This window comes from Ctenopharyngodon idella, chromosome 3 (assembly GCF_019924925.1).
Source record: "Ctenopharyngodon idella isolate HZGC_01 chromosome 3, HZGC01, whole genome shotgun sequence".
Lineage (NCBI taxonomy): Eukaryota > Metazoa > Chordata > Actinopteri > Cypriniformes > Xenocyprididae > Ctenopharyngodon > Ctenopharyngodon idella.
In genome coordinates this window covers 32,768,278-32,791,469 of record NC_067222.1, presented here as the reverse complement: position 1 = coordinate 32,791,469, position 23,192 = coordinate 32,768,278, and the positions used below count along the sequence as shown (strand labels likewise).

The window sequence follows — 23,192 nt, the reverse complement described above, 5'->3', positions numbered from 1 at the left end:
TAGGAAATACCCCTGGTTTCTATTTTATAAATCTAGTCACCGTAGTTTAAGTGTTGGTTAAGTCTGGTTATTTAAGGGATATTGTACAGTCAGCCGATTGATCTTATATTCCCCTAGAGGGGTTTATTTTGATATAATGACTGTTGGCTGTACATTATCCCGCTTGTTACACAGTTACTTATCAAATGAATAAAAAGACCACAGCAACATCAATACCTTCAAAATGATGTCACACTCATACTGGTTTATTTTACAAGAACTGAAAGGGGACTGAAATGATGTATGTGCCAGTGGTTTAATTTTCAGTCATTAGTTCAATAAAAACAAAAATGCCAAATGCTAATGTATACTAACAAAACATAAATGCTCAAATGGCACACACAGACACATTTTTATCTCAAAATTAAAATATTAATCATTTAGAGGTAAAAGAACATTTCAAAGAAATATCTGAACACTTACAACAATTTGACATGTTAGCCCTGCACAAAAATCAGAAATGGCACATTTCATTGTGTTTCAAACATCAGCATGTATAGGAAAATGTTTAGCAAAAATATAAGACAAAACAATGACTTTTAAACAAGACGTACAGCCTATACAAAATGATTTTGCAAGTTGCAATGTGTAGTCCAGTAAACATTACAGCCAATTGTATGAGTACAGTTTATTTTATATAGTTTTAGTTTTATTAACAGTATTTTATAAGCAAACACATTTCAGTGTGTAATATTTCTGTCATTGTTTAACAAATCATCACATACAGTACATTCACAGTAAAACACAGGTACAGTATGAAATGTTTAACAGGCAATGAAAGCTGAAAGTAAAATACTTAAAAAAAAAAAAAAAAAAACGTATTTACCGTCACCCCTCAAGTGAGAGCACTGACTATGGCCACACATTTAAGTCGCAAAAGCTATTCACAATATCTTCTGACACATTCACAGATCCCAAAATGGAAAAGTACCTGCAGATAAAATATGAATAGCCACAATTTCCACACGAAAAGCTCTGAAAAAAGTAACATTTGTTGCAACAGGGCAAAACTTTACAGTTAGCTATGCTTGTTCTTCAGTAACTAATTACTCATTTTGATAGACATGCCATGGCCTTATATCATTCTCTTCCACCATATTTCCATATTAAACCAACAATTTAAGGCAAAGTTTAATAATAACAAAGCAAATTTGGCATATTTTTGTTGATATATCTGTTACATCAGATATAGATACCATGGACATATAGGTCTCTGCAGTTCATCACCTCACAAGTTGGATTTATCTGTTCATAACAGCAGAGTAGAAGAGGAAGAACCTGCTGTTTACATGGCATATCAATGAAGGAATTAGTTGTGGTGTTTCTCAAAATACAGTACATTTCTTGCCCCTCTTCTTTACAGGTGGAGGGCACAAAACAGCACGGATGGCCTCATCAAACACGGTTTTTAAACCCCTCTGAGTAAGAGCAGAGCACTCCAGATACTTCACAGCACCTACAAAGCCAAAGAATCCAATCGGTCAACTAGACATGATACAAAGCCAGTAGTGAAACATCATTATAGCACCATTAAACAGTTCTAGGTGAGTTTTTTGTACATATACTAAGTACTTATACCATATACCCAGGAAATCATTCTTACCAATTTCTCTAGCCATGGCAAGTCCTTGCGGGTAAGTGATTGGAGCTAGCTTCTTATCCCGTAGACGTTCAATCGTGTCTTTGTCATCCCGCAGATCAAGTTTAGTACCCACAAGTATGATGGGGGTGTTTGGACAGTGATGGCGAACCTCAGGGTACCACTACAAAAAGAAATTTGGTTAACACAAGGCACCTAACACCTTGCGGATCTTGTTAAGGGATCCAAATGTCTATGAAATATTTCATATTCTTAGGTGGATACTAACCTTTGCTCTTACATTCTCAAAGGAAGCAGGGCTCACCAGTGAGAAGCAAATTAAAAACACATCCTGCAGAAAGACAAAAGGAGGCTCTTTGTAAAAATCAATGTCATCAATTATTCATTTCAGATTACATTGCACTATATAATGCAAAGGATGTCAGGAAACTAAAGTACTTTTTATTAAATTCTTTTATCATTTGAAGAAAAATCTCTTCTGCTCACCAAGGCTGCATTCAATTGGTCAAAAATACAGTACAAACTGTAATATTGTGAAATATTATTACAATTTTAAATACCTGTTTTCTATTTTAATTTAATCTAATTTATTCTTGTGAATTTCATTATCAGTGTTAAAATATATTGTAATATAATTTCAAAGGAACAGCATTTATTTGAAATAGAAATCTTTGTTAGCATTATAAATGTCTTTAATGTCACTTTTGATCATTTTAATGTCTTACAAAAATCGTATTAGTCACAAACCTTTGAGCAGTAATGTACATTTTCATAGTAATGGACAGAGGAAAGGTGGGAGACTCATATTTTCCAAAACCATTGTATATATTTGAACAAAGAAAGTACTCAAAATGGCTACATGCCCAAATCCCTCCCTAATGCTCAAAGAAATACGTACATGCCAACTCCAAACAAAGCTAGTCTGTACCAAAATGTAATAAATTATTGGTTATATTTACAAAGCAAAGAACAGGCAGAGAATGAGTCTTAAAACATGATGAAACAACAAAATAATTTCTATAATTTCTTCTTGAGAATAAAAAATATGATTGCAGTAATTAGTAAAAGAAAAATTAAATATCGTAACTGAAAAAAAAGTGTCAAAAATGTTTTCACCAAAATAAATAAATAAATGCATTATACTCTGAGCTAAACTATATAACTCAGGATTACAGCCAATAACATAGATATTTAATTACCGTTTGAGGGTATGAGAGTGGTCTAAGGCGATCATAGTCCTCCTGTCCTGCTGTATCCCAAAGGCCTAAGTTGACAGGTTTCCCATCCACCATAACATTGGCAGAGTAGTTGTCAAACCTGACGTTCACACACAGATTTTTCAGAACATTTCAGAAATACTGTACATCCACAGAAGTAAACTGACACACGTGGGCAGCACACAAGAATAATTCCCAGTTCAAGGTATCAAACTGTACTCACACTGTGGGAATATACTCTCCCGGGAAGGCATTAGTGGTGTAGCTGATGAGCAGACATGTCTTACCCACGGCACTGAAATACAAAAGATGCTAAGTGCTAAGTGTGACTGCAGTACTCAAGGCAAGTCAAGTGTGTTTGGTTATATATGTAGAGACATACAAAGGAACGAAATGTCGTGCCTCACAGGACCACAGTTTTACATATATAAATGCACATAGCCTATATTAAAAAGAGGTCATCTAAATAAACATATAAATATGTACTCTGAATGGTCATACTGAGGGACATACTCAAGGACTGCACATTTATGGCACATCAAGGAAACAACTGTGAAAAAAAGAAGGCAAAAAGTCCTTTAGTTAGTCATCCGGACATCACAATCACTCCTGGGCTCGATGGCACGCTGGCAGCCGCTCTTTAACAGTGCTGTTTTCAAATGAACTGCCCCACCGGATGAGAAGTGAATACAGGGTGACAGCTTCTTGTCATGAAAAACACACACTGCACTGCATGCACTTACATACAAAGAGGAGTATAGAGCATAGACAGGAAATGCAGTGGCGGGTGACAATGAATAAGGGAAAGTGATAAAAATGAGAAGAAACAGTGAAGAAACGTGATAATAAAAGGGAGGGGGAAAAAGAAGAGAACAGGCCAAAATAGCAAGTATGCTGAGAAGCCCTGAATTTGTACTTTGATCAGTAGGCTGTGAAATGTGGTTGCATATGGCAAATGACAGAAAGCATGTACCATGCGACAGGGACTAAACCTTAAATGATCAGCTGAATCAATGAAACAGTTATTAATAATCAGCAGTCTAAAAGAAACTTTGAATTAAGGCGAGACACTACAGGTGAATAGGGATTTTTTTTTAAATTAGAAGATATCACTGTGAAACTTCTCCAGTTTATTACTGGCATAAACATAAGAAAAAAATGTATTACAAGTTTCGTGTAAATTTATGTTTTAATATGCAAATGAGGCCTTATATACTTAAATATACGTTATATATAAGTTCTGCTGAAGTGGAGATTTCTGACTCAGAGCAGGAGAAAAAACTCATTTTGAGAAAACAGCCTTTAAAGATATTTACTGTAATTGAAATCTATAGACGCAAATAGATAAAGTGCTATAAGATATACACTTAAAAATGTATTTTGGATGTTTTCTTTCCACCATTCTGAAAAAAACACTTTATGAAAAGCCAAAAAGTGCAAAATCTCAAAATTGACAAGTGCCTGAAAAAACAGTGTTTTTGCCTGTAGTGTCTCCCCTTAAGCACATACATTTAACTAATACCATGACATAAATCCATAGTACACCAAATACTAGAGATAATAAATAAACAGTTTTCTTTTCTATCAGTTCTTCAATATAACTATTTATAACAATATCACCCAACAATAGCATGGCAGGTAAATTAATTTAACATTTTGTAATTATTCATCATTTTATAGAACATCTATGAATTGTTACAGAAATGCTTGACAGCATTTTAAGCTAAAAATGCATAATGCATGTTACATTCTACAGTTGTAGTCTCACAATTTTATCTTTATTCTTTCAAAATAAAGCAATATGCAAAAACTGATGTTGCGTAGTGGTTATATGACACTTGAATGTTAAAAATAACTGGTATGGGCAATGTTAAAAAACATGTCGCTTGATCTCTACCAGATACCAATTGCAATGCAGCTATTTGTGTGAGGATTATCAACAAATGCGATTTTATGATATTTTGCTCTCTGATTAAAAAGAAAGAACGGAAGGAAAAAATATTTATGTAAAGGTTAATGATAAAGTTCAGCCTCACGAGTAAGTATGTGATTTAGGGGAGTGGATCATTTCCACTGGAGCTTTAGTGATGTAGGTGTAAAAACATGACATCATTACATAGCGATTCCACCGTACACGCGCATCATTTCTACACTGCACGAGACCCGTTTAATATCCGTTTGTTACATTTTAAGCATGGTTTACATTGTCATACTATTTTAATGTGGAAAAACATTCATTGAAAAACAGAAACGACAAAATTGTAGAAGCCTGAGCATATATATTTAACAAAACGGCCACCCACCAAACAGAGCCTGTGCTCATTACAATCTCATTTAAAGCGATAGTGATAACACCTACGGTGTCTCGAAAAATGACACAGTAATATTTATAGGCTAATTATAAAATTATCAATTTTGTCTGAGCAGAATCCACTCAACCGCTAAGCCAACCCACAATCCCCAGCTCCTCGCAACAATTGCTTTTCTCCAAAAGAAACCTCCGAACAAACACAATCAATTTTAGCATTTATTCTTCAACATCTTACCCGTCGCCGACAACAACACACTTAATGGCTTGCATTTGCAGTGCACTAGTAGTATCCGACGAGCGAGGAATCTGTAGAAATAGCTTGAAATGTGATGTTGAGGTGCCTGTGGGCTGGTACAATCGCTGTTCAGCTGCAGCAGCAGCAGCGGTCGGTGGCAGTCGGGGGTATTTCACGATACTTCCGAAAAAACACGAACAGAAGGTTCGTACTCTTTCGGAAGTCTCGTGAGGAGCCAGTCTGCCTGTTTCTGCCCATTCATTTTAATAGTAGGACGCGTTTGTGAAAATATTAATCTTATAAAGTAAACACTTCACATTTTAAATTAAAATCTTAAAAAACACGTTTACATCTTAAAAGAAACAAGAAATAGTGGATGTAAATGAGATTTGTAAAACAGGGTTAAGAGAGCAACTGTCATTCCAGTGCCAGTTGGAATGACAGTTGTTGTGTTGGGTGTGGAGAGCGGGGTGGGGCAAAATGACAGAAATCTCTGGGAATATGCCGTTAATCCTCATGATGACTACAAATATTTTGGGAAGGGTTGAAATAAAAGTCCTAAAAATACATACAGTACATCCATTTTAACAATGGGATGCAGTAGCCTTTGTCATCCAGATTGACATTTCTGTCATAGAATTCTATAAAATAGCCTCTTACATGATTTTATTTTGTAAAAGTGAAAATTAGTGCTGTAATTTCCCCGTAACATTGTTCCAGTAGGATTAATTAAATGTATTTGATGTCAAAATATGTAATAACTCATATATTGTGGGATTTAAATAGTGTTCTCTGTTTAAAAAAAAAAAAAAAAAAAAAAAAAAAACGCATATGCTGGTTAGGTATGTTTTGAAGCATTGAAGCTGGTTTATGCTGGTCCTTAGCTGGTCATGAGCTAGTTTAAACTGGTTAAGTGCTGGTCCTGAGCTGGAGCTAGTTGCTTAGGACCATCTTAAACCAGCTCAAACCAGCTTCAATGCTTCAAAACATACCTAACCAGCATATGCTGTTTTTTTTCAACAGGGTTAATATTTGAATCTGAAGTCCTTGAGAGACATACTGCAGAAATACATCAGAAATACTTCTGATGTATGAAAACAGCACAGGAAACACAAGACTCTTACATATTCAAGAATTAATCATTTTATTGCTTGACCTGCCATTGGGACAATCTATACCAAAAGGTTTACAACTTGAGCACATCCAATGAAATCAAACCGTATAGTTATACAAAAAGAATAATAGAAAAATGGTCCCTCGACATTTTACAACTCTCTGTGTTGAGGGCTTAAACTGAAGAATGGGTGCATGGGAGTCTCTAACGCCCTGATGGCAAAGCTTATGAACAAATATCAATTCTTCTGTACATACTAGAACACAATTTTACTGAAAACTCCAGAAGAAAACACCACTGGCAGTCACAACCAGGGAATGAAAAGCAAGCTACAAAAAAAGGGGGGTAGAGGGTGCTAATACAAACACATTTCCAGTGTACCACTGAAAGATCTTCAAGAAATAGTACTGAAGTTGTTAAAAAAAAAAAAAAAAAAAAAATCAAAATAAAGGTAAGCAGAAAATTTGCAGTGGAACAAAATCATTTAATCCACTCATAAAGGGAAATACAATAAACATCAATGATGCATTTTACAGAAATCAAGGGAAAGATTTATGGTTACTTTTTGTCATTTGTCATCAAATGAAGTTAAATAAACAGACCAATGCATATATGAGCAAATACAAGTAGACTATTCAGCAATTCTTTGCCTATCATTGGGTGTCACAGTTAAACATTGAGGATTCAAATTAATAATATATAATTTCAACATTTCATTTATCCAACCCCATCATAAGGCATAAACCACTCATTGAAAAGACAGTGGAACGGTTAATCAAAAGGCTATTTGTAATCCCCTGTAATTAAGGGTGCAAATTCTGTGTTTTTAAAGCTACAGCACCAAGATTTGACTGATTCTAGAGTCTACTCTAGAGGGGCAGAAATCTGTCAATGTCAGAAAACATCTTATTTTCCTACACATCTGCACTGACATGCTGTAAGGCTCTCAAATCAAGTGTCAGAGTAAAACGGGAAAAAAAAATAAAAATAAAAAAATCTCCCATGTGGTCAGTAGGACAGTGTCAGATATCGAAGATAAAAACACACTAAATATAGGGTATCTTTCTTTAATTAACATAGCAATTTTGGGACAGTTCTGTGCAAACTCTTAATTACTGGAGCTTTAAGTCTGAATAAATTACACTGCTAAGAGAATCCGGATATACAGATGAAATAAAACATTGCAGTTTACAAATAATACAGGTGACAAGCCTATAGAATATTTATGAATATATAAGGTGGGAAAGAACTACAAGAAAATGTCTATTGGCTTTGCATTATGAAAGTAAAGAAATCAGGCACTTTTCAAAACCCAAATTTGCTTTCAATAACATGAGTCTGTTATACAAACGAGCTGGATATCTGTATAATTACATAACACAAGATGTGTGGAAAACAAAAATAAACTTCACATCAATTATTTCCAAATAATACAAGAGTATCTCTGTGCGATAGCAATTAAAATCTACCTTCAGCAACTGTTAACACTATTGTACCACCCAGTAAAACACAACTCCGAGAACTCTAAGAACAGTATCTGATAGGAGATTAAGGTGGTGGCAGTAGTGGATCGCAAATCTATTTCCAAACATTTGATGGATCCCAACCCTAATGGCATACAGACACCATGAACTCAACACAAGTGGCAAATACTGGCCCTGTTTTAAGACTTTGATTTAACTATATAGGTAAGGCGAATAATCTAAAAACTGCCCTGTTTATTAACCACATTCAGTTTAAAAATGTAAAAAAAAAAAAAAAAACGACATTTGGGATTTCGAAGCAGTTCACATACACTCATTGTGAAAGAAAACCTAATTGGATCTCAGCGGGTCAAGGAGGTCACCAAGTAGTCACTTCCTGCTGAGGAGGATCCTCATATACTCAGTCAACAAAACTTCAGATTTCATTAACCATTACATTTCTGTAACTCTTCTTAACATTTAAACAAAACCAACAAATATAACCTGTTTTCTGGATTTTATATCCACCATAAACACAATGCTGAATAAAATAATATTACTTCACCTTTGGTGGGGGAAACAAACAAATAAAAGCATTTGCAGCATGTGGCATTTTAGAAGGGAGAAAATGCTAAACAACAAAAACAAAAACAAACAAACAAAAAAAAAAACTTTAAAAGGAGATTTGACTAATCCTAGTCTACTCCACATAGGAGTCCAGAGCAAGCCTTTGTGTATAGCATTAAGGACAAAAGGAGAACAAAACGTCCAACAGAAAGTGAAAAAAGCCCAATGCAAATGCCACAATGAAAAACAGCAGGCGTATATAAAGTGTTTTTTATATATATATACGTATATATAGATATCAAACTGTGCAAAAAAATATGGTTATGGTCATTTACTTCTAATATATAATCTTTTACATACACTATATATGTGCAGCTATAACAATAAAAGAGCAAAGCTGATCACCATGATAAACACGGTGACATTTTAACTTCAGTACCTCCAAGAAAACAATATAACACACATGGATTTATGCCTTTGGCTTCCCTATATTCAAACGCTTGAAATGACGAGGGAAAACTGAATCTGAAACTCGATGGCTCAATTAAGATACATCCTTATATACTGAGTAAATACACTTCATGAGTATATCAATCCTGCCAGTTTTCCTTTCATTCTAAACACTGTATACAGAAACATGAAGCAATTTGGACGCGAGAGAAAATCCCGATAGACCTTGTTATTTCAACATCTGTTCATGTGACAGGCATCTGTGGCACAATGATTGGCTCGTTTCTCAGGCAAAACTAACAATCAGCCTTATGGTAAATCTAGGATGGATACAAATGCGACATGGTACGGCACAAATCGGAAAAAAAAAAAAAAAAAAAACAGACAGAGAGAGAACACTGAAGTGAATGGGCACCTGGGTGTTGGAAAACATAAAGAAAAGTAAGAAAATAAAGCGAATTTGCATTGGTGGACCCTGCAATTAAGGAGGAAAGAGCCTAGTGCGCCTCAGACCGACAGAGACACGAAGCTGTTGTACTGCTGTATGTTTCTCTTCAGGATATCTGAGCAGGGGCCGAGCACGCGTTCGAACCTGGGACGGTCAAGTTTTACGCACTTCAGAGGGCCGCGAGCAACCACGGTGGCGGCACGAGGCCGGTTCATGAGCAGAGCGATCTCACCTGATGAAACACATGGAGAGAAATCAGAAATAAGCCACAGAGAAACGAACACATAAAGGTGTACTAATCGGCATTGTACATGGAGTCATTATGTAATTACATTAACAAAAGGGATTTCTGGGATATGTCTGGGATACGATTCTACAGAGAGTAAAGAGAAACTCATTTACCGAAGTAGTCAGACGGTGCGAGTCTTCCGACCTCCACAAATTCCTCATTCTCCGACCGCCGCTGCAGGACTGCTGCCGAGCCCTGAGGACACAAGTCGAAATCAATACATCTGTTCTCCCATGACGTCTCTCTGAGGTTTTAGGGCTACACTTATTCTCAGATTATGTAATCAATATGAAACATGCATATAGGTGCGTCCAGTACTGCGGAGATGACAAGTCAGCATCGTCAACTTCATCTCTGCAGCCGAAAACACGCAAAACACTAGTTTATCAATAAGTTATTAAAATATTCAGACAGTCTCCTTCTGTTTTTTCACGCCACATTCATAATCATTACGTTTGCCGGTGTGCTGCTGCAAGCTTTATGCATCTGTTTGAACGGTGATTAGGCTATGTGTTACATATAGGCAGTTAAAGGCTCACCGTTATGATTTATATGGTTTATTGATATAAACACTCAATTAGTCGAATAATTGTTTGAATGAACGACTAGTCGACTAGAAAAATCTTTAGTCGAGGGAACCCTAATTTTTCTTTATATCCTAATCATTTGTTAACATGTATTCATTACTTCAAATCAGCTCATCGTTTCTGCCTTAAATTAATACATTGTTTAAAATTAAAAGATTGTTTGCCAACTGCGTGATTTGTATTTGTACATATCTGAAATTACATGAACTTGAACAGAGTAATCTCTGATAACAGATCACTCTAAATTGTAATGTTGATATGCATTTTCTTTAAAGCTGCTTTGAAACGAAATGTATTGTCAAAAGCGCTATACAAATAAATGTGAATTGAACTGAATTAAACACTTTCTACAACAATTTCATTATTACTTACTTGCGTTTATAACTATGCATAAATGTGGAGATCAAAAAGTATACAAAACTATAACACTTTAATTAACAAACACTTGTTGATGAGAACAGTGTGTAAAAAAAAGAGTGGATTTAACAAGGAAATCTACCTCAAGGATAATGAAAAACTCATCTCCTGGTTGACCCTGCACAACAATCTTCTGGCCATCTTCAAACTGGACTGTCTCGAGGGCGTCAGCAACCGTCAACCTTTCCCATTTATCCAGAGACTCTGCTCACAGGATGTTAGCATGTCATCATTGGGCACTTCACAAGATTTGCTTATAGGCATTATTAAAGGGATAGTTCACCGAAAAATGAAAATTCTGTCATCATTCACTCACCTTCAAATTGTTCTGAACCAGCGTGAGTTTTCTACAAAAAAGAAGATATTTTGAAGAATGTGTGTAACTAAGCAGCATCTGATCCCCATTTGACTTTTATAGTATGAAAAAATACTATGGTAGTCAATGGGGAATAAAAACTGTTTGGTTACTAACACTCTTCAAAAATATCTTCTTTTGTGATCAACAGAACAAAGAAAATCATACCGATTTGGAATGAGATGAGGGTGAGTAAATGATGACAGAATTTTCATTTTTGGGTGAACTATCCCTTTACACTGCATTATACTGCCACAAAGAGCAAATGCTATGTTTTTTGTTTGTTTTTTTACACAGTTTACTACAAAAACAAGCCTGCAAATATACATAACATAAAAAGAAATTCATCAAACTCACCCAAAATGGAAACCTTGCTAAGGAATTCCTCATACATTTTTCTCTTTCTTAGAGTACTTCCCTAAACACAGAAAAAAAAGGAGAAAGAGAATTAAGGGCATTTCTTAAAATACAAGACCAGTATTCAAAATAATAAATAATACCATTTCTTAAAATACAATACCAACCATGAGTATTCTCCTGTAGCTGTCTCTGTCAATTCCCCATAGCTTGACATTGGTCTTTGCTCTGACAGTGGCTGCTCTGGGAGTGCCGTAGATTAAAGCCAGCTCACCAAAACTGCCACCCTCTCCAATACTGGTCACCCACTCATTGTTGACGTACACCTATCGAAAACAACAGTACTTATGAATATCTCAGTCATTATCATTTCAAATGTTAAAGTGCCCCTGTTATGCTATTTTAAAGGATCCTAATTTTGTTTTAGAGGTCTCCTACAATAGCATCAAAGGTAAAAAAAAAAAAAAAAAAAAAAAACACCTTTAATTTTCTCATAACTTACATTGCACATCACCTCATTTCTCAAAGAGTCTGAAAACGGTTTGTTTGAAAATTCAGTCTCTCTAAACCCTCAGAAACTAAACACCATTACCATATCTGAATTTCAGCTCCAGAGGCTTCCTCAGCACTTGAATATACAGAGATACGAACAGTAACAATGCCGTATCAATTCCCGCACAAGACTTCATCCTTCTGAAGTGTATGCAAAGTGGATTTGCAGCACAGAAAACAGCATCTTCTCGACATGTCGACAACACAAACCAAACTCTTCCAGGCTTCAGCTACAACTACAGTGTTTGAGAGCAGATCAAAGTACTAAAGTAGACCTCACTCACAGGCAGCTAATGAAGACCATAGGCTGGCATTACGCAAATTTGCTACATTGTTACGTAGGTTTGTAACAGGAAGTGAGACTAGAATTGCTGATGAATTGTTTTGGCAGTTCAGAATCAAATCTTTCATTTAATAACTATTTGTCATGCACATTGATCTTTAAAATTTTGAAAACCTTTTACACTCACAAACAGCTGTATGCAACATAGCTATTCGGTTGTTAAGTCTGACGTCACGCGGCATCGCTTCCGGGTCCAAACGCTCTATCTCGTACCACAAGAAAACAACAAATGATGCTAATATACACACACGATGTGGTGTAATACTTCCAAAAAATTATAATCATAACCTTTATCTCCATACCAAAATCCCAGATGGCCAGACAGTGTTTCATCTTTTATAAATCGTTAAAATATTAATGTCTGTGATGCTGTGAGCACGGAGACTGTTGTGTAGACTGTAAGTATTTTAAATGTTTAACTTTAAAATGTTAAATGTTTAATATGAATAAATAGCGCTCATAAACGGCCGTGAAGATGCCATTCTCAAGTGAAACGAGTCGAGGCTTGGACCCAGAAACGGCGTTCCTTACGTCACGACTTAACAAGCGGATATATACAGCTCACTGCATGGAAGGTAATGTTTGAAAAAGCATAATAGGGGCACTTCAAAAACTCTATCCAAGTCAAAAAACATGTATGTATTATTATATTACATCCTGATTCATCATCAATTTGGAATTGCACTTACATCCATTTCACCTTGATCAATAACATAAAAATTGTCACCCTCATCCCCTGAAATAAGAAACACAATACATTAGTCTAATTATATTTTCCATTTTTACACATTCATCTTCTCCTCAAAAGAAGCCTAACCTTGTTGAATGACAGTCTCTCCTGCAATGTAGGTGACTGAGAACATAGCATCAAATATGTCACTGTGAAGAGAAAAATAAGACGTTTTCAATAAATTAAATACTTTATTAGTTATACTGAATAATTCAATCTACTATTCAAAACATAATGTGTTACCTTCTTTCATTGTCATCAAGATGGGCAAAAAGCACATTCTTTTCAATCGCTTTAGCAAGGGCAGCCATCGTTTTATAGTCTTTAGGAATAACCTGTGAATTAACAGCAAGTTTTCTAAGTAAACAGCAACTGCAGTGAAAGCAGAATTCAGTATGCCAATAATATATGTCACAGTGTTAAAATAATGATATATAAGACACTAGTTACCTTTCTGACATAAGAAGCTGCATCTTCCTCAGTGTACACCTCTGCGCTGATGGCACCACGGCGCCGTCGACCCTTAACCACAGGATTCATGGGAGGAGAGACCTCATCTTCTCGGGAGTCTGAGCGAGAGCTTGACTTCTGCTGGCTGCTGATCTGTTTAGCTTCCTCCTGATAGGCATAAACTTTGTTCATTGCACTGAAACTCACTTTTCAAGAGTAAAACTAAATTTGTAAAGAGTCTAAGCCTATGTGGTTTGACTCCAAAGAATATGACTAACCTTCTCAAGCCTCTCGAAGCACTCTTTGAGGAAAAGCATTGGCCTTTCAGGCCTGACAGTGCACAGCTGCACAATGCATTCCTTCAGCAGTTGCTGGATGTTGTGCTTCTGCACGTAGCGCTCACACTCCCGCAAGCTCCTCTCTTCTTCGCTGCTCGTACTGCTGGACGCCATGGTGACCTGCTGACCTGCAACATGCAATTCACATCAGCTTATGAAACCCAAGGAATCTGGAGCAAATCCAGTCCTTAGCTAAATTTCATTAGACCAACTAGCTGCAGTGAAATGTGAAGATCTGACGATACCCACGCCTCTTAAGAGTAGAGTGTAATACCATAAGTTAAATTCACTAATTTCATTGTGAAAACCACATGAACCAGAAGTTGCAAACAACTTCACTAATGTGACATATAGAGGGCGGGGCTTGATTTTAGCACCCCTTCTTCACCACCTCGAGCTTGCAGCCGACTGACACTTCGGAGGGAAGTGGTTAAAGGATGTTCTGCCAATGCCGTCAAACTAACGTCATCAGAGAAGGAACGTCATTCCAGGGGGAAGCAAATTCTTAGATTCTGACTAAAGACTAAAGATTTTTTTCCTGTGCATTAACTTTTTTTTTTTTTTTTTTTCCATATATTAATTATTCACCACAAGACTAGTAACTGACCAAGTAAATAGGGTAAATTTTACATTACATGCAGACTTTAAATACCAAAAGAAACCAAGATTCAAAAAATTATTTTGTATTGTTGAATCTTTCAGACCAAATTGTTATGGAAATTCTTAAAATTAGGTGTCTGATATATTTGTATGCTAAAGGTATTAGCCACATGCAGTTAGCAAGCATACTGGATTGTATTTGGGTTGTTGACCTGACAAAAAAAATATTTTGGGGTGTTAAAAGGTTTAGAAATATTTCATAGTTTATTTTTGTTGATTTTTAATTAAAAAAAATAAATAAAAATGTTGATATTGTTTGTATCAAACAATATACATTTTCTTTCTTCTTTGACACATTCAAAGTTAAATAAAAATACTTTAATGTAATACCAGGGGAGGTATAATCATCACTCATCTTAAAATGGTATAATTTTCAGTAGTTTTGAAAGGATGACAGCAAAGTTTGTCTCGTATTTATTCAAACTGTCCAACAAGTCAAAGAAAAAAAATAGTGTTATTCATAATTTCATATTAAATAAATAGCATTATATGAAAATAAGTGTCTAACAATGAAGATAAATCTCTCTCTTTTTTTTCCTTAATTTTTGTTATCTCACACCATAGGACACATTTATGGTACAGTTCAGTAAACATTCAAAAAAAAAAAAAAAGTAAAAAAAAAAAAAAAGAGTGCAAGAATTGATAAAGTTAGTGACCCCTTAAATTCTCAAACATCAGACTTTACACTACATAAATATATGTATTTCTGAATACAATACCTATAAAATGTTTAAATGATTAAGATTTTATTCACTTCCATGTCTTATCCTGGCCTAACAATTAACATTGTAAAATCCCCTTATATTTCCAGGTCTTCCTTGACCGTGGGAATCTTCTGGATAAGAAAAACACACACGTGACCTCGAGTCGTGCTCATAACCCAACAAAAACAAACTGCCAGAGCTAATAAACAGACATGTTGTTGCAAACCAATTCAACATTAAACACTTTCAAACGAGGTGCTGTCAAAGTGAAACGGTTAACATGGCTCCCATACGAACATGCTACATATCTAGATTAGATGATCTAGTAAATCAGTCAGCTATTTATCTCAGCTACCATGTAATTTATTAGACACTATTGCATTTTGGCAGGCATGCTGATGCCCCTGGTCCCAGTCGGGGCGCCTGAGCTCATAAAATGCGCAGTTCGCATCCCCACAGGCATTTTCACAATAAAACGCTATTCGGTCATGTGAACATTACATTATTTTAGTGCAGAAAACACATGCCTATGCAAGTACACGCTATTTAGCGCTTGTTTAAACGTTAAGCAGCGTAAACCTGGAGCCTCTACCAGCTCTGTGTTATCTGTAACCAGTTTTGTCAAGCAGTAAAATACGCCATCTTGCAAGCTACATTATCACAACAACGGAAGCCGACGGCATTACAGTAACCTCTCCACGAGCCTGTCAACTCACACATCGATATCACCAAATGTCACAGCGAAGACCCCTGCCGTTAAATATTCATACCTGAGACGCTTCGATGAATTTGTCGACGTGTTTTACTCCGTTCACACAGGATTTCCCACAGTCCTTGGATGGATGGATACCTCACCGGAAAAGGTTATGACCAATCACAAACAACGATTGACGTCAATGCGCCTCGATCTGAGAAGCTCGTTACTCCTGACAACCTTAAAGGGCAAGGGCTTGTTTTTGTATTTCGAGGTTATCAGCTAGCTAATTTATTACATTCTGCTGCACATGGTGTGCTACATGCGCTAAGTGTTAATTTTATTTTACAGTCATCTGGCAATGACATTCAAATACAAAGGACAGTATTCCTTGCCCGTGTGTTTAACAGAGACCTTGTGTGATCTGGATCTGATGACAGCTGAAAAGGTTAATGGGTCTGTACATAAACTCAAGCCTAATGTTGTCCTTATTGAACCAGGATCATAGCCACCACTGACACTGAGGGGACACTTCCCCTCAATATTTAGATTAGGTCGACCATGTGCTTCTGAATAGTTGACTATAAAATTATTACATTACTTCACCAGCACACCAGTATATCACTGGTAATGAGGTCCTTAATCAAAATGCAACATTATATAGCTAAACATTTACATTTATTCATTATCCAAAGTGACTTACAACAAAATGATATAAGCATAAGCAAATACTTAAAGATAAAACACAACAAAGTAGTGCAAAGTCATTTAAAGGGATAGTTCACCCAAAAAAAGAAAGCTCTGCAATTATTTACTCACCCTCATGATGGCTGTCTTTCTTTAGCGGAACGTAAAAGATATTTTGAAGAGTTTTGGTGACTATTTACTTCTATTGTATGGCCAAGTATCTAAAAAACAATATCAGTATCTCTAAACAAACAACAAAAGCGATTTTCCTTTCAGTTAAAGTCTAAATGGAAGTTGCGATCGTCTTTTCTTCCCTGTTGTGCTGTATATCTGAGTGAAACAGCTTCTCAAACAAGAAAAAATGTTGTGTGGGACTTGATTTTGTCTATCGGGAATTGATTGGATTGTTGTGGTTTGCTATTGCTGTGACGTCATGTGAGTGACAGGTTGTCCCGCCCTCATGCCAGTAAACACGTCATCAGAGAAGAGATGTTGCTACAAGAGGGAGGGGAAATTATTTTAATTAGAGTTTGAGGGCACATGAATAAAAAAAAAAAAATGCGCGCAATAAATCATTTATAATAAATATTCCATAAAAAATAGGAATTGTCAATTTTGATTTCATGGTGACTTCAATCATGAGGATAAGATTGTACAGGCCAGGTGCCTATATCAGAACATAAAGACACACCCTCTCTTATCTCCTCCCAGCTGCCTCTGCAGCCCTTCCTGCCACTGCTCAATCTTACTCGTGTCGACTGCCCAGAGTCCACGAACATATCCTTACAAAAGCTCTCCCGTACAAGGATAGAGGATATATCACTGTCTAGCAAAAGAGAGGAAGAGATAAAGGTGAGGGCATAGTCAATTTTCCAAAGTCAGGTAGGGTTATGTTGTTTGCTGTGCAAATCTGCAATCACTGCTCTGTCATACCAATGTACCATAACATAACTGGCATTTTTAATTGGGAATTGGATAGAGAAGGATGGCTCTTTTCCAGTACGAAACACTGTAACATGTTTGCAAAATTAATTTAAATCAGTTGCAATTGTGAAAATGTTGTGTTTTGGTAATGATACTTTATCTTGGAAAATGTGAATATAGTAGCAATGTACCATCTGAATGAATATGTTGAAAATAACTAGGCTCACCGAGGAGAAATTATAACATTTTGAAAAATTAAGATTTGGGTGGAGTACTCCAAACTAACAACACACTGTCTTCCTTTTTTAGTCACATTCATTTTCATGATTGCATACTCTTTCTAACACCTGTGGTGCATTCCAGGGTCTCCTTGTTGAAACATGTCCCTCTATAGCTTTGGATTGGAGCCTCTGTCCTGTCATGCCTGGAGCAAAGACCGAACACGTAAGCAGTGGTTGAGCTACATTTCAATATAAATTTCATCCCTTCAGGCTCTTAATGTTGTAGCCTGCAGTTCCATTGTGATCCATTAAAATCTACTTAGAGGAATATCGAATTGTCTTTGGGAGAAAAGCATGCACTACTCCATTGGTTCACATCATTTTGCTATGAACTAACTGTAATATTGTTGCTTTATACATGGATTTTTGTTCACAAGAATAACGGTTTTTCAGGTTTATTTCATGTGTATAAAAATCCTAATAATATTGTTTTTATTAGAAATTGCCATTAGCCCCAACAGCAATGAGGTGCACATTTACCAAAAGAAAGAAAAGGAATGGATTAAGATTCATGAACTGACAGAGCACAGTGGGCGAATCACAGGTAAGACAAAAGAGAACAGCTGCCACATTAGTCATTAACCCACCGACACTGTGAAACTGACCCACAAAACAAACATTATCTCAGCGTTCCAATGAAGGGCACGAACTAAACCACCGTAAACAGTGCAAGATTATGTTTGAGTTCTGTGCTAACTGGCATTTATTAAATTTGCAATGAAGCGGGAGTAGTGACAAATCTTTTCTTCCATATGTACATGGACATCCCATTGAAATGTAGGATGCAGTGGATTGTAAGAAAGGGGCGTGGTTTAAGATCAAGTTATGATATTTTGATTAAAGGGGTCATATAATGCCACTTTTACAAGATGTAAAATAAGTCTCTGATGTCCCCAGAGTGTGTATGTGAAGTTTTAGCTCAAAATACCCCACATGATTTTTTTATAGCATGTTAAATGTGTCACTTTTTGAGGGTGAGCAAAAACGCTCCGTTTTTGTGTGTGTCCCTTTAAATGCAAATGAGCTGCTGCTCCCAAGAAGAGGGCGGAGTTTCAAGAGCTCCTGTTAGCAGCGCCAATTACCTCAGACTCACTGAAAATGTCAGAAACTGTTCAGCCTTTTATGTTCAAAACTGAGTCGGACAATAATGGAGACACTCAAGAAGAAGTGACAACATGTAGAATGCAACAGGACGTTTCTGAATGGTTAGTTGATGAATTTATGTAGCTGATGTGGAGTTAACTATCCTTAAGTCGTTGATTAGAATATTCTGTCATGATAATCTATAAATCGCTGTTGTGGGAACTGTTGTAAGATCCTACAGAGCCAGAGAAATATGCTGCATGAAGATAGATGAAGACAGGTATAGATTAGTTTAATTACGGTTATAACTTATGTTGTCATCTTGCTTTTATGACATGCTATCGCATTTGTGTTACGTACTGTATTGCAATAACATAGCCTCACCCCCTTTGTTGCGTGTTCTCGGGGGCAGGGTTTATGTAAATTTTAGGGTTAGTGATGTCACCAACCCAGGAAGAAGCTTGTTGTAGTCCCTACAAGACGTCTGTTGTAGTCCTTAAACAGAGAATTCTTTAAAAGAAAATATCTCGCTTTGCTTTGAACTTTGAGCATCGTAACTTTGCAGATGTTGTTTCTTTACACACTAACAGAACTTTACACACTAACTAAAGTTAAAAAAGTGAAATCATAATCAACCACCCCTTTAAAAATGACAAGGTCAAAACAATTTTTTAAAAATGAAACACATTCAAAATCAGATCAATAACATGCATTAGATATACCCCCCAGCGGGACTACTAATACTTAGAAGATGAGTACATTAGCAAGATGCATAAATTATTTTGGTGTAGTTAGGGAGGTGAAGGGATGCCAAAGCAGTTAATGTTGGTGTACCCCCTCCTGTTCGAACCGCCCACTGTAAACGGGACTCGAACCCAGGTCCGCCAGCATGGGAGTTAGGCTTTCTAACAAGGAGGCTAAGGACTACAATCTCTAGCATCAGTCGCTAGAGCACCTCTTGAGTTCAGGGGAGTGAGGTTTACATGCACAGCTCTTACTAGCCTATGTCTGTTCACCCGGAGCAAGATGAGCGGCTGCTTATATGCTTCGCCAGTTAATTAAAAGATTAGATAGGTTCACTCCTCCCAAAATTATGTTTAGGAACTTCACTAAATTCAAATCTTTCAATATAGAATCCAATAATACATGAACATAACTAACAGTTGATTTCATTTTTAGGCATTGATTGGGCCCCAGAGTCCAACCGTATAGTGACATGTGCCTCAGATAGGAATGCCTATGTGTGGACACTTAAGGATGGGGTTTGGAAGCCGACACTGGTGCTGGTTCGCATCAATCGAGCTGCCACGTGTGTCAAGTGGTCACCTCTTGAGAACAAGTTTGCTCTTGGAAGTGGAGCCAAACTTATTTCAGTGTGCTACTTTGAAAAAGAAAATGACTGGTGAGACTTGCTTCTATAATATTTTTTATCTCAATGACTATTGTGCATTATCTCCTATGAAGCTTTACCAAGCTCTCTTGTACAATCTCTGTTCATGATTGACTCTATAGGTGGCTGAGTAAGCATATCAAGAAACCCATTAACTCCACCGTTCTGAGTCTAGACTGGCATCCCAACAACATGCTGCTGGCAGCTGGCTCTGCTGATCTCAACTGCAGGTTTGAATGTTCTGACTAATGATGCTGCACAATGTTTCTTTTTTAAACCATTTTTTCTTTGGTAACATAGGTATTTTTTTTGTTGTTGTCATAGAATTTTTTCTGCATATATCAAGGACATTGAGGACAGGCCTGGACCAACACCATGGGGATCCAAAATGCCCTTTGGGGAGTTGCTCCTGGAGTATAAAGAGTGCGGTGGCTGGGTGCACAGTGTCTGTTTCTCTCCATCTGGTGACGCTCTAGCCTGGGTTAGCCACAACAGCGCCATCAGTGTAGCAGACGCCTCAAAGGGAAAAGAGTAATACCAACATTTACGTATAACAATTAGCTTAGTAAAACTCAATTCATATACACAAAAAGTAAAAGCAAACTAAAATAATTTGATGCTAAATATCCTTGAATCATATGCATCTATTAAAAGCACTGCCTGCAAGTAATAATATACACAGCATGACCTTTAGTAGACATTGCCCACATATGAAATTTTGTGCATTGCAGGGTCACACAGCTGACAACAGGACATCTTCCATTGCTAAGCCTACTATATGTCAGTGAGACTGAGATTGTAGCTGCGGTAAGACGTTGATAATAATAATAAATGTTTCTTGAGCATCAAATCATCATATTAGAATGATTTCTGAAGGATCATGTGACACCAAAGTCCCTTTAAGACAAGTCATTTCACTCGGCGGCCATCTTTGAAACGCCTCTCGGGCATCCTGGGCATCATACAGCTCCTATCTCTTTGAATGGGGAAACATCAAATTCTCCAAAGCTGTTTGCCAAGCTTTCGATTAAATTTCATATTTGAAATAACCAATGAAATCTGACAACAAGTGTCTCATATTTTTTTTTTTCCAAACGCTCAAATCATGATAAAAAAAACAGTATTTAGGCTGGATCAAGCTAATGCGCATGCTTAGACCTACATGCGCGTCTCTTGTGCCTCATTTCGGAGGCGCGCGTCTGACTGTTTCTATAGAAACCGGTGCTTCTAACGGCCGCTGCAGTGACGCGATGACTTTACAGGTCGGCGATTGGCTCTTATTTTGAAGGCGGGACTTATTCCGCCATATTGAGCGTTACACTTTCTCCCATTCAAAACAATACGAGTGACATGTCTTGTGTTATTCTATAGTCTTTGGTGACACTGAAGACTGGAGTAATGACTGCTTTTACCATCACAGGAAGAAATTATATTTTAAAACATATTTAAATATACATCACTTATTTTAAATTGTAATAAAATTTCACAATATTGCTGTTTTTACTGTATTTTTGATCTAATTATATTATTTTGTGTGTGTGGTGGATCTTAGGGCCATGACTGTTGCCCTTATCAGTTCTCATACAAGGGTCCTGGATGCTTGGAATTTGTGAAGAAAGTGGATATTCCTAAGCAGAGCTCCAAAGGCAACATGTCTGCCATGCAGCATTTCCGTAATCTGGACAAAAAAGCGATTACTGAGGAGGAAGACACTGACTTGGGCAGTCTGCATCAGAACAGCATCACGTAATATAAGGCTTGACTTCTGCAAGCACACAAGATTTTAATCTATTCCAGCATATTTTGCATTATGTTAACATTTTAGAGACATGTAATTGCACTTTGCTAAGACTTTGTTTCTACTATAGCCAACTATGTATTCTGGAAGGGCTGAAGGCCAAGGTGGAGAAGTTCAGCAGTGTGGCTTTAGATGGTGCCATGGTTGTCTGGGATTTCAAGGTATGGTATTGTCATGAAACAACTTGTGAACCATTTTAATATTACTGTTTAACTCTATATTGTTTAAGCAGTTGCCGTTCTGTACTTAAATTAATAATGACTTTTCCTCTTTTATGTTATTTTTAGCACTGAAACACTATGGGATCTGAAGAGAGCAGAAAACAACCATCTTTTTTATTTGTTTGTTTGTTTTTTTACTCAGAAACTTTTTTTGTATTAAAATAGTTACACTGGAAATTATTGATATTATTATGATGTACTGTGGTGAGATGGCTGATCCTAAACTTGTGATATGCAATAGTTTTTGTGCTTTATTAATTCATCTAAACAATGCAAAAATAAATGATCATTTAGCACCAAAAAGAGAATTAACCCTATATGACTATCATAAATGCACATTCTATTCCAATTGTGCTGCTAATGTAAGAAAGAACACAGAATGTGCATTTTTATGTATGTGGGTTTTTTTTGTTTTTTGTTTTTTTAATACAATAATCACTATTAAAAACGTTGGGTGATTTTGTCTTTTTGTTGTAACACTTGCTGCAACACCTCTAACCAACTGCAAAAGTTTGTTAGATGCAAATGACTACTATGCAAATGACTGATAAACTGATGAGAGTACTGAACCGAGGATTTGACTCATGGGGCAAAAAGTAAGTTTAATATCAGAAAGATTTGACATGTTAATGACATATATGTTCTATGTATTTTTTATTTGCTGAATAATGGTTGCAACAAACTGAACTGGAACACATGACATTTCAATAAACACCATTTCTGATCAAATTTAATCGAGAAAAAAAAAAAAAAAACGTAGACAAACAGCAACATATAACAAAATTTTGGTTCGCTTGAATGTTTTGAAGCTAATATCCTCCTGAGACCCAGAAAAAAAAATGTTTTTTGAATTTAGTATTTTTTTTCACGTCATTATATTGTTTAGAG

At 36.4% G+C, this 23,192-nt stretch overlaps 3 protein-coding genes across 4 annotated transcripts; 1 reads left to right on the top strand and 2 right to left on the bottom strand.

The window, feature by feature from the left end:
- Positions 1-213: 213 nt before the first annotated feature.
- On the bottom strand, positions 214-5,587 carry rac3a (Rac family small GTPase 3a). 2 transcript variants are annotated; one of them, XM_051888825.1, is made up of 6 exons: positions 5,403-5,587; positions 3,080-3,151; positions 2,839-2,956; positions 1,908-1,970; positions 1,643-1,802; positions 214-1,495 (listed from the first exon to the last, which is right to left on the bottom strand). In XM_051888825.1, exons 1-6 carry the CDS (start codon positions 5,435-5,437, stop codon positions 1,365-1,367), a joined length of 579 nt encoding a protein of 192 aa, XP_051744785.1. In that variant the 5' UTR covers positions 5,438-5,587; the 3' UTR covers positions 214-1,364. The 2 variants fall into 2 exon arrangements, with proteins under 2 accessions (XP_051744785.1, XP_051744786.1); XM_051888826.1 differs by lacking the exon at positions 5,403-5,587 and adding an exon at positions 3,370-5,366.
- Positions 5,588-6,529: 942 nt separating this feature from the next.
- Positions 6,530-16,142, bottom strand: prkar1aa (protein kinase, cAMP-dependent, regulatory, type I, alpha (tissue specific extinguisher 1) a). Its single transcript, XM_051888822.1, has 11 exons — positions 15,997-16,142; positions 13,803-13,990; positions 13,525-13,692; positions 13,318-13,409; positions 13,162-13,223; positions 13,034-13,080; positions 11,617-11,775; positions 11,450-11,510; positions 10,820-10,941; positions 9,847-9,928; positions 6,530-9,676 (listed from the first exon to the last, which is right to left on the bottom strand). Exons 2-11 carry the CDS (start codon positions 13,974-13,976, stop codon positions 9,504-9,506), a joined length of 1,140 nt encoding a protein of 379 aa, XP_051744782.1. The 5' UTR covers positions 13,977-13,990; positions 15,997-16,142; the 3' UTR covers positions 6,530-9,503.
- Positions 16,143-17,297: 1,155 nt separating this feature from the next.
- Positions 17,298-22,762, top strand: zgc:86896 (uncharacterized protein LOC415190 homolog). The gene is made up of 10 exons (XM_051888824.1): positions 17,298-17,459; positions 17,895-17,975; positions 18,252-18,356; positions 20,075-20,297; positions 20,408-20,515; positions 20,610-20,816; positions 21,017-21,092; positions 21,838-22,031; positions 22,154-22,244; positions 22,371-22,762. Exons 2-10 carry the CDS (start codon positions 17,912-17,914, stop codon positions 22,374-22,376), a joined length of 1,074 nt encoding a protein of 357 aa, XP_051744784.1. The 5' UTR covers positions 17,298-17,459; positions 17,895-17,911; the 3' UTR covers positions 22,377-22,762.
- The last annotated feature ends 430 nt before the right edge of the window (positions 22,763-23,192 follow it).

What these genes read in the sequence shown, in the direction of transcription:
- zgc:86896 (XM_051888824.1), top strand. Translation starts at nt 17,912, where the DNA reads ATGTCCCTCTATAGCTTTGGATTGGAGCCTCTGTCCTGTCATGCCTGG. An exon ending in TTTGAAAAAGAAAATGACTG is followed by an intron (nt 20,298 to 20,407) that starts GTGAGACTTGCT and finishes TTGACTCTATAG; the next exon opens with GTGGCTGAGTAAGCATATCA. An exon ending in CTGCATCAGAACAGCATCAC is followed by an intron (nt 22,032 to 22,153) that starts GTAATATAAGGC and finishes TTTCTACTATAG; the next exon opens with CCAACTATGTATTCTGGAAG.
- rac3a (XM_051888825.1), bottom strand. Translation starts at nt 5,437, where the DNA reads ATGCAAGCCATTAAGTGTGTTGTTGTCGGCGACGG. An exon ending in TGTGTTGTTGTCGGCGACGG is followed by an intron (nt 3,152 to 5,402) that starts GTAAGATGTTGA and finishes TTTGTATTTCAG; the next exon opens with TGCCGTGGGTAAGACATGTC. An exon ending in GGAGAGTATATTCCCACAGT is followed by an intron (nt 2,957 to 3,079) that starts GTGAGTACAGTT and finishes TGTGAACGTCAG; the next exon opens with GTTTGACAACTACTCTGCCA.
- prkar1aa (XM_051888822.1), bottom strand. Translation starts at nt 13,976, where the DNA reads ATGGCGTCCAGCAGTACGAGCAGCGAAGAAGAGAGGAGCTTGCGGGAG. An exon ending in TTGATCAAGGTGAAATGGAT is followed by an intron (nt 11,776 to 13,033) that starts GTAAGTGCAATT and finishes TGTTTTCGATAG; the next exon opens with GTGTACGTCAACAATGAGTG. An exon ending in GCTACAGGAGAATACTCATG is followed by an intron (nt 11,511 to 11,616) that starts GTTGGTATTGTA and finishes TTCTGTGTTTAG; the next exon opens with GGAAGTACTCTAAGAAAGAG.